The sequence below is a fragment of the Meleagris gallopavo genome, chromosome 29 (assembly GCF_000146605.3).
Source record: "Meleagris gallopavo isolate NT-WF06-2002-E0010 breed Aviagen turkey brand Nicholas breeding stock chromosome 29, Turkey_5.1, whole genome shotgun sequence".
NCBI classification, from domain to species: Eukaryota; Metazoa; Chordata; class Aves; order Galliformes; family Phasianidae; genus Meleagris; species Meleagris gallopavo.
In genome coordinates, this window is record NC_015039.2 from 405,935 (window position 1) to 421,376 (window position 15,442).

The 15,442-nt window shown below is 50.0% G+C and overlaps 1 protein-coding gene across 1 annotated transcript; it reads right to left on the reverse strand.

The window, feature by feature from the left end:
• Window positions 1–440: 440 nt before the first annotated feature.
• On the reverse strand, window positions 441–15,370 carry EFTUD2 (elongation factor Tu GTP binding domain containing 2). Its single transcript, XM_003212998.4, has 27 exons — window positions 15,183–15,370; window positions 14,775–14,940; window positions 14,529–14,607; window positions 13,257–13,332; window positions 12,923–12,988; window positions 12,684–12,719; window positions 11,693–11,783; window positions 11,320–11,402; window positions 10,705–10,871; window positions 10,008–10,132; window positions 8,333–8,396; window positions 7,874–7,964; window positions 7,352–7,487; window positions 6,955–7,082; window positions 6,256–6,449; window positions 5,785–5,896; window positions 5,487–5,627; window positions 5,173–5,274; window positions 4,860–4,942; window positions 4,001–4,087; window positions 3,604–3,730; window positions 3,101–3,188; window positions 2,784–2,902; window positions 2,209–2,303; window positions 1,795–1,948; window positions 1,116–1,223; window positions 441–1,016 (listed from the first exon to the last, which is right to left on the reverse strand). The coding sequence occupies exons 1-27, from the start codon at window positions 15,285–15,287 to the stop codon at window positions 921–923; spliced, it is 2,919 nt and encodes a 972-aa protein (XP_003213046.2). The 5' UTR covers window positions 15,288–15,370; the 3' UTR covers window positions 441–920.
• Between the last annotated feature and the right edge of the window lie 72 nt (window positions 15,371–15,442).

Sequence of the window (15,442 nt, forward strand, 5' to 3'; positions counted from 1 at the left end):
AGCATCCTGTGTGAGAACTGACCGCTTCCCACGCTGCCAGCCCCGTCCTGCACCCACTGGGGTGTGCAGAGAAATGGGGGGGGCAGTGAGAAGGGGAGATACTCAGGGGTCTGCCCACAGGGAACAGCAGGGCCCTCGAGAGCTGACACTCAGGCCTAGAGCACAGATCTGGGAGCAGAGCTGTGCTGGAAGGATGATGGATGTCCCCCTCCCACCCTTCAGGGACAAAGCCCTTGCTGCAATGGGGCTGAGGCTTCTGGAGTCTCTGAAAACACAGCAGTGGGCCAAAGCCGAGCAAGAAAGGAAGAAAAGCTTAATGCAGACGTGCCTGCATGACTTGTCCTGGCTGGGACACAGTGACAAAGACAGAAAGCAGTGCTGGGGTGGGGGCAACCAGGACACTGTCTGCTCTCCCATCTGCCAAAAGGATCAGACTGAGCTCCGGGTGGAAGTTTGTATTCAATGTTTAGCAGGGTTCCAAAAACATGTACAAAAAAAAGGGTAAAATCCAGACTTGCCCCTTTTCCTGGGTAGGTTGGTAGGAACAGCCCCTGCCCTCAGCACTGCGCCCGCCCCAAAGGAAGGCAGAGCACCCATGGGCAGCACTGCCAAAAGTAGGGAGCTGACCCAGCAGCCTTACAGCCCAAGAGTCCAAACATTCGGCTCAAGCTGATGTGCTGCAGCCCAAACCACACCTGTGTGCCTGCAGAGAGCAGATCTAAAGGGAAAACCTCCTCGCTGCACACAGAGCTCTGATAACACACAAAGCATCAGCACCCCAGGCTGTACTGTGTGCGGGGCAGGCGCTGAGCACACGGTGCACAAACACCCCAAGAGGTTTCTCCAGCCATCCAAGGGGGACCTGCGGAGCCCCGAGGGGTGGGGAAGTGCTGGGCTCCCTGGGCTCAGCAGAGATGCATTCACATGGGGTAGTTGAGAACGACGTCTTGCTTGGCCAGCTCCAGCAACATGGGGTCGTCGAAGAACTTGCTGATGCTCACGTCCTCGCTCAAGCCCTGTAGAGTAACCCAAATCTGTGTTATTCCTCTGCATGCCAGCAGCCATACAGCCATCCTGGCAGAGATCCCATGGATCCTGGTGTCCTGCAGGCGTACCTTCCTGCGCCGGGTCTTGATCATGAACTCTCTGGCCAGATGTGGGGCTGGCTGGGGCTCCAGGGGGCGAATGACGATGCTTTTGTCCAAAGGGTCACCAGGCACAATCTGCAATAAGACCGCGGCTGAGAGCAATGCTGGGAGCTCCAGGAGAGCCTGAGCTGCAACGGGAAACATGTGCAGGCCCCGCGGACACCCCCAGGTGTGACACCTTTGGGTGTCACACAGCCCCAACGTGGCACCTGTTCTCCAGGCAGGGAGAAACAGTCACACTGCCACCTGTGACCAATCCTGTAGGAAGTCACTAATAGAGTGTGGCTAAAAAGCTTTCCTGGAGAGACAAAGCTGAAGGGTGGCAATCACAGCATTCCAACAAGTCCAAGCCCTGTGCTCCCCGAGCACCAGAGCTCAGTGCACCCAAACAGCACCCAGCAGAGCGTGCCTTCTCAGGCACTGAGGGATCCTTGAGCTCAGTGAGCAGCATTCAGCACTCCTAATACGGGAAATGCTGGGTAACGTGGAGCAAAGCCTCAAGCTTCTGGCAGACACTTTGCAGCTGTGAAGATGCACAAAGCCTCCACCAGCTCCAAATGCCCGCACAGGAGATCCTCTGAGGATGTTTGGCTGCTGCACAGAGCACAGCCTGATCTGCCATCCCCTCCTTCCCAGCAAGACTCACCTGCCAGTGGTGGAAGACAGACAGTGAGAATGCCTGCCCCTGCGTGTGGGTCCTCAGGTCTGTTTCAAAACCAAAGGAATCAATGGCAGGGATGAAGGCTTTGATGGTGTACAGAGGGGAGCCTGGGATCGGAGCATCCTGTGTCACATGGCCTCTGCCAGAAAGTCAAAACATTTGTTTTCCTACATGCCCCCTTTTACTTCTCCTCTCCAACACTCCAACAGAACCAGGCACAAAGCCAAGTGCTGTATGTGGTGCTGAGCATCCCCTCCCACACAGCACAGGGGACAGATTTCACCCTCTCCCCTCACTTCCACATCAGCCCCAAACTCCAAAAGGACTGTAGAGGTCCCTACCACCCAGATCCCAGGCGAGCAGCTGCTGCTTTGCACTGCTGAGGTGAAGGCAGCTCACCTGCGCCGTGCCAGCACGGTGTACACGGCAGACACGCAGTCAGCTGGGGCCTGCACCTCCACAAAGTAGTAGGGCTCCATCAGACGAGGAGTGGCCTGGGGGCAGAAAGGGACACAGCAGATGAGCCTACAGCAGTGCAACGTGCTGCAGCATACAAAGGATCAGAAGCTGTCAAACTGCCCAACCAGCACCTGAGTGGGGATGAGAGGATTCCCGCTGCCCACTGCGTGCCCGAGCAAACCCCAACAAACAGGAGCTCTGTGCTTTTCTCCTTCTGCCCACGTTGTGTTCCCTCTCTCACATTCCCACCTTCCCCAGCAAGTCTAACACTTGCACAGCATGAAACAGAGCAGATGCAGGCAGGATTCCAGCCAGGCTGGAACGTGACCACTTGTAAAACCTGCGTGCCAGCCTGAAAGGGCACTGCAAACATTCACGAGGCACTTTAAATCACACCATCCTCGTGGCAGACACTGCAGCACATGTACAACCTGCGCTCATTGCAGCCTCTGAGCCATCACAGGAGCCAGCACTGCACGAGGCTCAGCTTTTGTCGTGCCCAGTGCAACGCTCACCATCAGGAAGGCTGAGTACACCACCCTCCGTGCCGTCGGGATGATCTGTCCTCCGCCTCGGTGCAAGGGTTCCTGAGCAATCACTGCGTCCAGGATCTTAAACTTCACGTTGCGGATCACTGAGGAAGGGAAGAAACAACAGCACCTTAGCAGATGTCCTTTGCCATACCAGCACCAGCCATGTATCCCCACAGACCCTGAGCACAAGGCTCGCAAAAAAGACAGAGCCATCAGAGAAAGTTCAGCCACTTACAACCACTAACAGATATTAGAATTTATTCATTCATCAGCCCCACTTCTACACAGGCTCTACTTACATTCATCACAGAGAGGCCCTTCCCTGGTCCCCCACTGAAATCCCTGCACAATGCTGTCCTTCACGGAGCCCAGCAGTGCCTTGTCCACCTACAGACAGAGAGACCAAATGTTCCTCGCAATGCAGGGACAGACAGACCCCAGTGTTTAAAAGCTGGTTATCAGATGAGCAGCCATGCTCCCCTGCATCCCCCAGAATCATCATCTTCAGAGTTTGACATCTATACTCATAAATTAAAAGTGCATATTTTGGTAATCCTTAAAGACAGGCCGTTCAGTTGCCAGTTCTGAGAATGCTGGCCCGAACTGTAGACTGAAAAACAGCAGGCAGTTCACCAGCTATGTAATGAGCATGGTGGAGGAAGCTCAATACATCTGAGATATGACAAATCAACAAGAACTCCTAGTGTTAGGACCTTGCTGCAGGTCCTGGAGGGAACTGCCACCTCTGGACAGAAGAGAACAAACATTTCACTCAAAGATAACCCCTGTGCCTGTTTCTCACCTCTGAGGGAAGAGTATCATCTACCAGGATGTTTGGGCCAGTGGCATCCGGCCCAAAGGCCCAGATGGAACGGGCAGCCAGCAAATCCCAGTCATATTTGGTCTGGAAGAATTCACCCAGCTTCTTTCTGATGGAAGAACAGAAGAAAGTTAAAGAAACCAGTGTCGGATCTGCAGTCAGAACAAGTTTATAGGCCTATTCCATATAAAAAGTCTCAGCTTTTTACATGGAGCAAACTGTTTGCTGGGGCAGGACACTCCCAGACTCACTGGTATTAATGGTGCACCCAGGATCCCTGCCTGGGAGCTGCTGACTGATACTTGCAGATCCCAGCACTCCCTACTTTCCCAATTATTTCCCTCTAAAAGGATTCTTGCTCTCCCCAAACTGTCCATACCTGTTCCACGTTATTTGAACCACTTCATTTTCAATGTCCTCCGCGAGTCCCTTCTCCAGAGGCTCAGCAATCATCGTGATCTTGTTCCTCAGAAGAGAGACAGTTGCAATTAGTCCACAGAATGATGGAAATGGGAGTAATTGGCAGGACCTCAGGGACTGCAACACAGCCAGAGAGATGAAGCCATCCATGTCTTCCAGCGTTACTGTTGTGCTTACAAACACAGCCCACACTGCTAACAACTGCTCTCCCAAGTCTGCTCATCTCTAGCAGCAGATTGCTAAGGGACAGGAGTGCCCCATCCCTCCCTGCCAGATGTCCAGAGCTCACACTGGCTGCAGAAGGAAGTGTCAGACACAAGGGATGTTGCCTTGGAGAACCCCATTCACATGGGAACTCTGGCTGTAGGGCACGTCGCTCCACCTGTCCTGCACCTCTAAGACAGTCCGAAGAGCAAAACCTGTCTGTTTCCAAAAAACAAGACTTCCAGCCACAGTATATCACTAAAAAGATGGCAAGAAGAACCAGAAAGCACAGTGGAATACAGGAAAACTATCTTCGGTGTATGACAGGTCATGATTTGCATGAAAACTCAGGCATTAAAACATGCTGTACTTTCATTTTGGTTATTCAGTCTATGTTCCATACCAGGCCTCCTTCTTTCATGGGTATCTCATAACACCTTGCTGGAGCATGAAGACAAGACTGGATTGCAAGACACCAGAAAGGAGAGAGACTCAGTGTGTTACTGGGGGTTCAGCAGATGGAAGGCTGTCACTTGTCTGGGAACAGCTCCCTCAGAGAACACCTCCACTGCCTGCCCCACTGACTGCTCCCCAGAGGTGCCCTGGGCTCTTACTTCTTATTGGGAGTCTCAGCAAAGCACTTCAGGGAGGACGTTTCCACCACTGTCTCACAGAACGTCACGACTGGATCGGCGACCTGGAATAACAGCAACAGCTTTGTAGTGGGGTCTGTATTATTTAGGCTGGCACAGAAGCCTCTCTACAACAGGGGCCCCAGGGCACTTATCACAACAACCTCAGCACAGTGGGGAGGAACAGAGGCAGACAGTCACCCTGTACACTGCGCAAAGTTTATTTTCCCATCCTTCTGAGTTTGAAGGACAAAGCCCTTCCCCAGCTGGGAAACCCCTCCTCTCAGTTCCTCACCTTGATATCAATCTCAGAATACATCTTCCGCAGATCATGCATCACACAATCCAGGTAGAGCTCCCCCGTTCCCAGGATCACATGTTCTCCAGACTCTTCCACCTGAAAAACAAGAGAAGGCTTCAGCTAACAGCATTATTGTTCACAGGCCCTTGTCTCACAGAGCCCTACATAAACATCAGGATTTATCAGCATAAAAAAAAGCCAGAACAAACAAAACATCCCACAGATAAGCTAACTTGTTTTTAAGATCAGCCTACGAGGTATCCCACAGCACAAACTGAGAACAGCCAACACACAAATACCAGAAATACCTTTGTAGTGAGCGATGGGTAGCTCTTGTTGACTTTGCGGAGACCATCCAACATTTTGGGGAGCTCGGAGGGGTTGACTGGCTCTACTGCTATTTTGATGACAGATGTTGTGTTGAACTTCAAAGGCCGGAAGATCTGAGCCTGAAATCAGGTAAGGACAAAAAGCTTTGCATCACTGATGGACACTGGGGTCTGACGGAGCGTTTGAGTTTATTTAACGTCACCATCCGAGCTTTTAAGATTTATTCCAACACTCTGAGTCCCTGCAAGGCTGAGTGACAGCAGCTACCCACAGTACCTCCTCATTGCCCCTCGGCTCCGTGACAGTTGCAGTCTTCACAATGGGCTGGTCCACTCCTTCTATCAGCACCCAGTTGCCAGCAGGAACACGGTTAACCTCAATGTGATATCTAAAAGGAGGGGGAGGATGACAGAACCATAAAGCAGTTTGAGTTGGAAAGGGTTTTCAAAGACCATTTCTTCATCCAGAAGCCAAGATCTCCCACCAGATCAGGTTGGTCAGGGTCCCATGCAATCTGACTTCGAATGCTTCCAGGGATGGGGCGCCCACAACCTCTTTAGGCAGCCTGTTCCAGCATTTAGCCACCCTCACAGTACAGAAATTCTTCCTTATATCTAAACTAAATCTACTCTCTTTCATCTCCGCAGCTTCAGGCCCCTCACAGCACTGTGCTCCTCCCTGTCCCTGACAGCAATGACTTCCAGTGACTTCTCTCAAAAAATAACTCTTTGTCAGAGCTTTTCCTACCTCGCAACTGAGATCCAGAGGCGTCCAACGGTGCAGATCTGGGAATCCTCCTCATCCTCCAAGGTGTAGTTCTCTCCCAGGACCTTCACAGGCTGCCCAGCATGAATGGTACCACTGAGCACTCTGCCAAAAGCATGGAACTGAACACCGTCGTCTGTGCTGTACATTTTTGTTGTGTGACACATCAGTGGACCCTTCCCATGGAAAAAAAAGAAACCATTTTCAGTAGACAGCTAAAAACTGACACAGACCTGGTAAGACCTATAGATACAAATGGATTAAAGAGACAGAACTTAGAAATACTTCTTATGGCTTGCTAATACAGGGTTATTGTTATCAGCATCATGCAGGCCAGTTTTCTCTGAGCTTGGAGAGTGAATAAAACTTCATGGAAAAGGGACAAAAGGCAGCAAAAGGACACAGAATCACCCGCAGCACCCACGTGCTCCAAAGTCCTGACCCAGACTCTTGTTCTGAACACTGTCAAACAGTTATCTCTCCCAAGGGCTGCCCTGACAGGCACCAAAGTTTCTCAGAGTGAAGAGATTTGTTTCAGCATCGGATGAGAGGTTTCAGAGTGCTGGAAGTCAAATCTGTGCAGATGGCTGTCTAGGAGGCAGCTGCTCTGTCAAGGCAGTGAAAGGAGGGGGTATTTGGCACATTTTGGATGCTCAGAACAAAACAAAAGAGCTTCCTTACGTCGGGGTCACATTCACTCATGGCCTCCCCAAGATCAGAGTCAACGCCACCGGTGTAGGTGTGTTCGATTTTCGTCTTGGCTCCCACCTTTGGGGAGGGAATGTGCTGCACACACATGTCCACAAAGCCTGGAAAAGTAATACGTCGTGATTAAGCAGGGTAGAAGAAAGACATGTACCCCAATAAGCACAACATAAATCCCAATGCAGTGCACCCGCAGCAATGGGGAAAATGTGGTCAGTGTGTCAAGCTGTTCTTTGAGTTTGTATTTTATACATGGAAAAGCAAAGCTATGAAAGGAATCTGTGCAGGCTGACACTCCATGTCTGCATTACAGCCCTTAAACCGTCCACGTGAGGGTAAGCTATTGGGAACACTGTGGCAGCAAAGGATTTACCTGTGAACTCCCCGAAGAACTTCTTGCAGACAAGTCGTAGGAGCGGTCGAATGTTCAATTTCAACTCCTCCTTGGTCAGGTGGATGCCAAGTTCATCCAGAGTCCGAGGCAGGGTCGTGTCCACATCCCCCACCACCTGCAGGACGACAGGCACCACTGTCAGCTCTGTGCAGGTGCCCAAGCCCCAAGCTCCCAGGTGCAGCTGAAGGCCCCAGACTTATTGCCAGGTATCTCTCTCAGCTCTGCCTTGCTCACACAGAGCTCACACAAAACAGGCTGGGTGGCTCGTTTTGTCACTTGGCCGATATCATAGCACATTACAAAGAGCAAAAGCAGTTCTAGGTGTACAGACATAGGGCTATACGTGCAAGAAACAGCTGTAAGGAGATGCCCATCACTTCCATGCACGCTCAAACCCAGAAATGTGTGAAGAGTCCCGCAGGCGCCAGGCATACCACCACCTAGTGCTCAGTCCTTGCATGCTCACGTCTGGAGCTGCAGGAATAACAAACCACCACATACCTGAGCCAAGATCTTGTACAGGGGCTCAAGAATGAACTCCACAAAGCTGCGCTGGGAGCTGCTGGTTGGGGCCTTCTTAGTGAACTTCCTCCTGTTGGGAGACAAAAAGAGAGGTGAGGAGGGAGCACAGCACAAGCACCTCGCACCAGCATACACACAGCCACTGCTCTTCTCTAGTTATCTACTGCTCCCAACCTCCCAGGGAAGAGCTCATGGATCATGCAGTCACTCTTACTCCAAACAAAGGTCAGAAGAGCACTCTGTTCCCATCTGGGATTCAGGAGAACACAGAATCGCATCAAACAAGGAGGCCTGACCCAACCTTTCTCCCCATCACATGATCATAGGGCAGCTCAGGCTGGAAGGGACCTCAGCTGGTCGTCCAGTCCACAGCTTACATGGAAGGGAGAGGGAAAAAAACCAGCAATAAAGTAACAGACACCTAAACAGGCCTCTTACGTTTTTGGGTTGAAGTAGATGTCGCCCCAAAGCCGCTTTGCAAACTCCTGATAATTGATATCTCCTAAAAGGAAGAAGCAAGAATAAGAGACACTCAGTATTTCTCTCATTTTGGAGATCTCAGTTTTGCTTTTTAAAGCAACCCTGAGGTTTTGATGCAGTGCTGGTGAGTGAACACTTGGTACCATTGGGAGTAACTGATTAAATCCTGACCTGGGAAGGCTGGGCAGAGAAGTGGCCAGAAAACAGCCCTGTGAGGACTGCACCCCCCAGGAGCGCCGTGGCTTTGCACATTTCCCTCTCAGGAACATTTCAGCTGTCCTGATCACAGACGAGGTTACAGCTGAGAGGAGTCAGACTCTGCTCTGCAGGAACCCAGTTCAATCTGCCTCATTTTTCCAACCTGACTGCACAGTGCAAAGGTGCTGGGATGGCTGACACCCTGCCGGCTCATCGCAGCATTTTCTGCCTTGCTGAACACCTCCAGGTTCTTGTTTCAGCTGATGCATTAAGTGCACCTCCAAGTACCCAAGTGCGGAAGGAGCAGTACTTGGCTGTCATGGTGGATTTACAAATAATAAGACAGCAGTGATAATTTACAGCTGTTTCCAATCAAGCTTTTGCTGTGGGCAGATGTGAAAGCTTAAGAAATTTCAGGGTGGCTGCAGATCTGACAGTTAAAGCACCATAACTCACGTTACTGGAAGAGTGGTGGCTGCACACAAAATCCCTGGTGACCACCGCCGAATGTTACTGACTTGAGTACCATTCAGCTCATGGATGACATCTCCCACCAACTGTGCTGAATGCTTTATCAGCCTCCAAAAGCAGGGAACCATCCTGCGTTACTTCCATGATGCCCAGGGAGCTCATTTATTTCTCCAAACTGATGAAGGTGCACAATAGCCCCGAAACAGCGGTCTTTGACCTCTACAACTTCGTCCTCCCTCAGGCCAAGTTCTTTGCAAGAGCTGATCTACAACATCCTTCTTTCCTACAGATCACCCCAAATTCCCCAACATGGAACTTCAGAACTTGGCTGGATTGCTGACGAATGCGAGCAGTGCAAGCAAAAGGCCCTCTTTTATAAAGGCAGATTGCCTCCAGGGGGCACCTGGGGAACAGAAAATTAAATCAAAGGCAGAAAAAGACGGTTTCTTAAAAAAGATCGAAGGGCAAAAGTGCAAAACCTCGTGGGCTGAGCTCTGCCTGGCTGCAGCTGAACCTCAGACTCAGATTCTTCTGGGAAAAGGCAGGCAGAGCTTAACAGCTTCACTGCTGAGCTGTCCGGAAACATGGAGTGCAGGGCACACACTTGTCTTCAGCTGCCACAGAACCAGCTGCTTTTTCTGATTAAGGGTGTATATAAAACATCAACTCCTGACTCCAGAAATATTTATCAGGAGAAACTATTTACCTAAAAACAAGTTTGAACTGTATTTTTGCTTTTTACCAGCATGGAAAGACCTTAATAAATAGTCTGCGGTCTATGAGACTATAATAAAGCCACCTGGGGCTCAGATCTGCAGTACCTCAAAATTTCCGAAGTTCAAGAGTGCATAAACTGGCCACGTAGATACACAGCAAAAGCTGAAGCAGAATAACTTGGAAAGCCTCAACAAAAAGGTTAGGAAATGAGATGTTAAAGCATGCAAGGTTTCTGGATAATCCTCACCATATGTGTCTGCATAAATCTTTGCAAAAGATCCCAGCGTGAAGCAGATGCTGTACTGTGAGCTGGAGAAACACACATTCCCCAGAAGGGGAGACAGGACGAGGTTCTCGTCGGTGGAATACATGCTGAGAGGAGACAGGTTTGGAGACAAGGGGAAAAAAACAACATAAATCAATGTTATGAACCAAGGAGGACATCTATTTCCCACACCAAACAGCAGCAGGTGATAGGCAAGCAGTTTACACTGCCTGGATCATTAGAAAGTGGGCAGTGAGGGGGCATGGAGGGGCTGCAGCAGTGTGGGGAGCAATCAGTGCTGTGAGGTGCTGGGCACGGGGCTGGCCATGGCCTTGCTGCTGGCCTGGAGCTCGTCAGGGATTTGGGATTTGGAGAAGAGAGAGAGCAGGCAGCTGTGGGGCTGTGGGATGGGGTCGGAGCTGCTCTGTGCCTCAGCTTCCCCTCCCCACACATTTGTGTGAGGATGCAGGTGCACACATGGGTGTGTGTGGATGTGTGTGCCTGTGTGCGTGGGTGAGCTCACACGTGCACACAGGTGTGCAATGCCCATGTGCTCACCGAGGTGGGTGTGCAATCAATGGGCTGCAAAAGCTCCTATGTGCGGATTCCTCTGCTGCTGCCAACTGCCCTGGGGGCACCTACCCACCCACAAACCCACCCACCCACCTCCCAGCCCTACCTGATCAGACCATTAACTTCATCCACAATATGTCGGAGTTTGTAGTAAGCATCTGTAGGGGGCAACTTCAGCTCCAGGATCAGGCGGTCGATTTTGTTGATGCACACAGTCACTGCCAGCCGCTCCTGCACCGCATGCTTGATCAGCCTCTCTGTGTTCAGCATCACCTGCAGGGAAATGAGCACCAACACCCCTAGCAAAAGCCCTCTGCAAAATGCTATGTAGGGCATGCCAGGCAGTGACCCTTACATACAGGGCTGCAGCCTGTAGGAAAGCCTCAGCTGAACCATCAGTGATCATCCTGAAATTTAAAGTAGGTGCTAACCCAACCGAATTGCTTGAATCCTGCCCCTCAGACATCACTGACATAAATAACCTGCTCAATTTTACATATAGTGGAGATGCAAATAAATCAGATATGAGCCTACAGGTCACACACATCATGTCAGACCTGGAAACAGAAGCGGGAGGCTCAGCCCCCGCTTTGGCAGTTTCTCAACGCGTCCTCCAAAAACCCTTCAGCACTGCAAGCTGAGCCCATCCCCTTCATGATAGAGCAGGGGCAAGGCTCTGGTGTGAGCTCAGAATTAACCCTCAGGAGAAGCTGACACTCACCCCCTCGGCTGCATCGATGAAAAGCACGACGCCATCCGAAATACGAAGGCCAGCTGTCACCTCGTCAGAGAAATTGACGTGACCTTGAGAAAACAAACAAAAACAAAGGAGAAAAGTGGGAATGAGAGCAATCTTAAACCTGAGTGCAGGTTTGGGGCTGCCCCTTGGCTCGGGTCACTGACACCCAGCAAGGCAGAACACAGATGCCCTCCCCCTAAAATTTGGCCTCAGTTTCCTACAAGACATTGATCTCCTCCCATCAACAGCACTACCCAGAAGGCCAAAGAGAAAGGAACACGTGGCATGTATCTGCTCTACACATCCAGCTGCCTCCAGCTGCGTGCACCCTGAAACAGGATTTGCAGGATTATACCTGGGGTGTCAATGATGTTGAAGAGAAAAGACTTTCCTTTGGTGTCTGGCAGAACAATGGTCACTGGTGTGCTCTTGATCCCCACTCCCCTCTGAAACACAGGAAAGCAGGATTACCAGTTGAAAGAATGAAATGAAAAATTCCCAGATAAAAGATGAAGGAGGAAGAATTCATCAGAAGGACTGAGGGAAGTAAACATCCCTCCAGTCCAACATCCTGCACTCAGATCACTGCGCTGTGCAGCCCAGCTGCTCCTTCCACACTGGTGCAGACTGGTAAGGTACCACCTTGGGGCCACAACCCGAGTCTGATTACAGCTAAGGAAATACAAATGCTAGAAACAGAAGATCTGCATTTTTCTGTGTATTCACTCCTCTGCTATTAAGTTACGCCTCAGCACTTCAGATTCAATCATACAGAGTGTAAAGCACAGCAGTAAGATGAAGAAAAAGAGAAGCTCCCCAGGACTGCTCTGGTCATGGCAGTACTCAGAGCATAGGACTGGATAAAATCCCCATCCGTGCCCAACCACATGCAATCAGAGCACTCAGTTACAATTTCCCATCACAGGAAGCCTAGCAGAAAGATGTGCATTTGAAATTACAGTTTTTTTCCTCCTCCACCTCTGCTACGAATCCCTTCCACCTCTTTCCCCTACAAAAAAAAAAAAAGGTTTACCCACATGTCGTGATATTACTGCTACAGATTAATGGGCTGTGTTGTAGCTATGTGTTGCAATAATACTGTGTGGATTTTCAGCATCACAGAGGTAGATAAATAAAATCATACATGAAGGTGAGGGCTGGAGTAAATGGAAAACAGTTGGAAAAGGGATCTGGCAAAACTAGAGATCATTTTCTTGATAAAGAAAATAATCAAACAGTAGAAGGCACATAAAGATGATGAGAAGAAAAAGGAAGAAGAAACTGCAATTGTGAGTAAAGCACGAGGCAGCTGTGTGAAAGCAGTTTGTCCTACAAAGCTCACTTACCTCCTGCTCTGTGAACAATATATCAGTATAGCAGAGCTGCAAAGACAAAACAAGAATCAGAATATCATGGTTTTGCACCGAACACAGCACGGCACAACAACTCTTTGCACACTGTTAGCACGGCAAGTGACAGAACCAGAATTAGGTCTGCACTCTGGTTTTCCAGTCCTTCATTCTAATCACAAAACCACATTTTCCCCACACATTCCAAGGCAGGAATACACCCAGAGCTCACTCACATCCTGGTCGTAGCGCTTCCTGATTTCTGGGTGCGTCTGCTCTATCAGGCAGTCAACAAAACAAGTCTGAAAAACACCAAACCATGGGAAAAAAGATGCGACTTCGTTCAAAGAGATAAACACCAGCACAATCCCACCCCTCCCACGGGGCACACAGAAAAGGGGGTACAGAAATACTTCCACATGACGGAAAGAAAAGCCACAAATAACTGCAGAGCAACGGGAGCAGGAGAGAAGGCTGCTGCAGGGATCAGGGGGTCAAAAGAGCAGCAGTCAAAGAAAGGAACAGAGAGATCATTACTGCTACCCAACGCACGTGGGATATTCACACTACCTTGCCGTGGTGAAGGTGCCCACACAGAGTCACATTCCGAATCAGCTCAGAGTTGTCCATCAGATCTGCCAGGAAACTGGAGGGATGAAGCACAAAAGACTGTTGGAGGCTTCTGCTGTGGCTAAGAAAAGCAGGCGCCGCTTTCCACCCAAGGGCCCTCTGAATCCTCTCCAAACTTTCATGCCCTGCGGAGGAAGAATCCCACTCTGCAGATGGGGAGGACAAGAGAGTTGGAGTCCTGGACAGATGGCAGTGGGTGGGAGGAGACGGAGTTGGTAAAACTGCAAGAGATTAAATACTCTGAACGCCTTTCTTCTCTTCTAGACAGTATTAGAGCAGCTCAGATGAGGAAACGCTTCCGCTCCAATGGTGGCAGGTAGTCAACTAAACCAGAGAGGTGGATAACAACACCCCACACACTTTTAAAAGGTAGCCACGGGGTGCTGCAGACTATTAATTCTGACTTTCAGGTCTTAATACACTGATGCTCTCAGGGACTCGAGGAAACAGTAATAGAATTTAAATCTTTTTTGAATCAGCGATGAGCTGAGGAGTGATGAGCTGGTCACCTCTGCAGAGGTCCCAGCCAAAATGGAATTGAGATCCTAAATTAGCAGCTACTCTTCAAAATAAAGGGAAGCTATCAAACAAGAATCGATTATTAGGGATTTGAGGATAGTGAGTCCAGTCAAATAATCTCCTTCTTAAAAATACTTTAGTTTTCACTTATGAAGCAGGCTTTTTAGCATACAACATTTTGATTAAGAGCTTAAAAAGCACAAAAATCAATAAGAATCCAAATTAAAAGCTTGCCTATTGGTCTTAAACTAAGGCTAAATGTGAAATCAATAGCAAGCTTGCAGGTTTCTGGTTAAGTCCCGCCGGGACTTCTGCGTGGCCCCATCTTAAGCATTTACATCAAGGAAGAGCAGGAGTAAGAATTAATTACTGATGGAGTGAGCAGAGTATAAAGGCATCAGAAAAACAGTAGGAAATGCACTGTGTTGCCTACAAGGAAGGCAAAATAGCTGTAAAATTGTTGGCCTCATGCTTTCCTCCTCTTCTTTTTTGTTCAAACTCAGGGAGCCAGCTGCACTCACTTATATTGCTGCTCTTAGTAAGAAACAAACCCAGTGCCCCCTGTGAGCTCCCGCCTCCATACAGCACACCCCTCTGCCTCCCCACCTTGCCTGTAAGCAATGAGAAGCAAGGAAATTGCAGCACAGATGGCCTGAACCAAAGCACACGCTTCAAACTCTGCATATTACTTACTCCATCTCATAGACGGTGACCGGCAACGTCTGTTCCATCAAAGAGAACTTTTTGGTTTTCACGGGTTTAATAATAGGCTCTGAAAACAAAGGAAAGAACAATAAAACACCGTTATGGGTGACCTGAACCCAGCACCTCCAAATACTGCGTGGGGATTTTTTGCAGATAAGAAACACAGCTTTAAATTGACAGATTCCTTTCTCTTTTTATGGGAGGACCAAACAAGATGACTTAAATGCCACTCACCAGTGAGAGGCTGTGTGTCCTCCTCCTGCACTATGGTCTCCACTTCGGGCCCATAGACCTCCTCAGCAGTGGGGTAGTACTTCTTGTCCTCGTGCAGCACCACCTCCATCCCAGGGTGGTCCTCATCGTGGTCCCCCATATCATCGTCATCGTCATCATCCTCGAGCTGCAACCAACACTCACACTGAGCTGCTGCCAGCACCAAAGTGCTTCATAAACCTTAATTGCGGCTGGAAATAATGCCTTGGTGTCATACATCAGGAGAGTCGGGAAACTGACAGCAGAAAGGGCACCCTCCACCCTCCAGAGGTTTCCCTATAATGGGAGCCAGGCACGAGGCAGGACATGTTTTACGGCTACTGTGTGGCTGCACTGCTCAGCACAGCCCTGCCACAGCCGTGCACCCACCTCATCCAGATCCTTGGACTCCCGGCCCAGCTCATCGTCCTCATCATCAGAGTCCAGCTCCGGCCCGATGTAGTTCCCAAACTCGTCATACAGGTCAGTGTCCATGCTGGGGGTGCAGGGATGGGATCAGAGCCGGGAGCAGAACCCTGGAACCGCAACTCAGCCTCAATTCCAGCCCCAGGACCTGACCGAGACCCAGACCCAGCCTCAGCTCCACAGCCCGAACCGGCCCCATATCCAGAACCAGTCCTACACCCAGA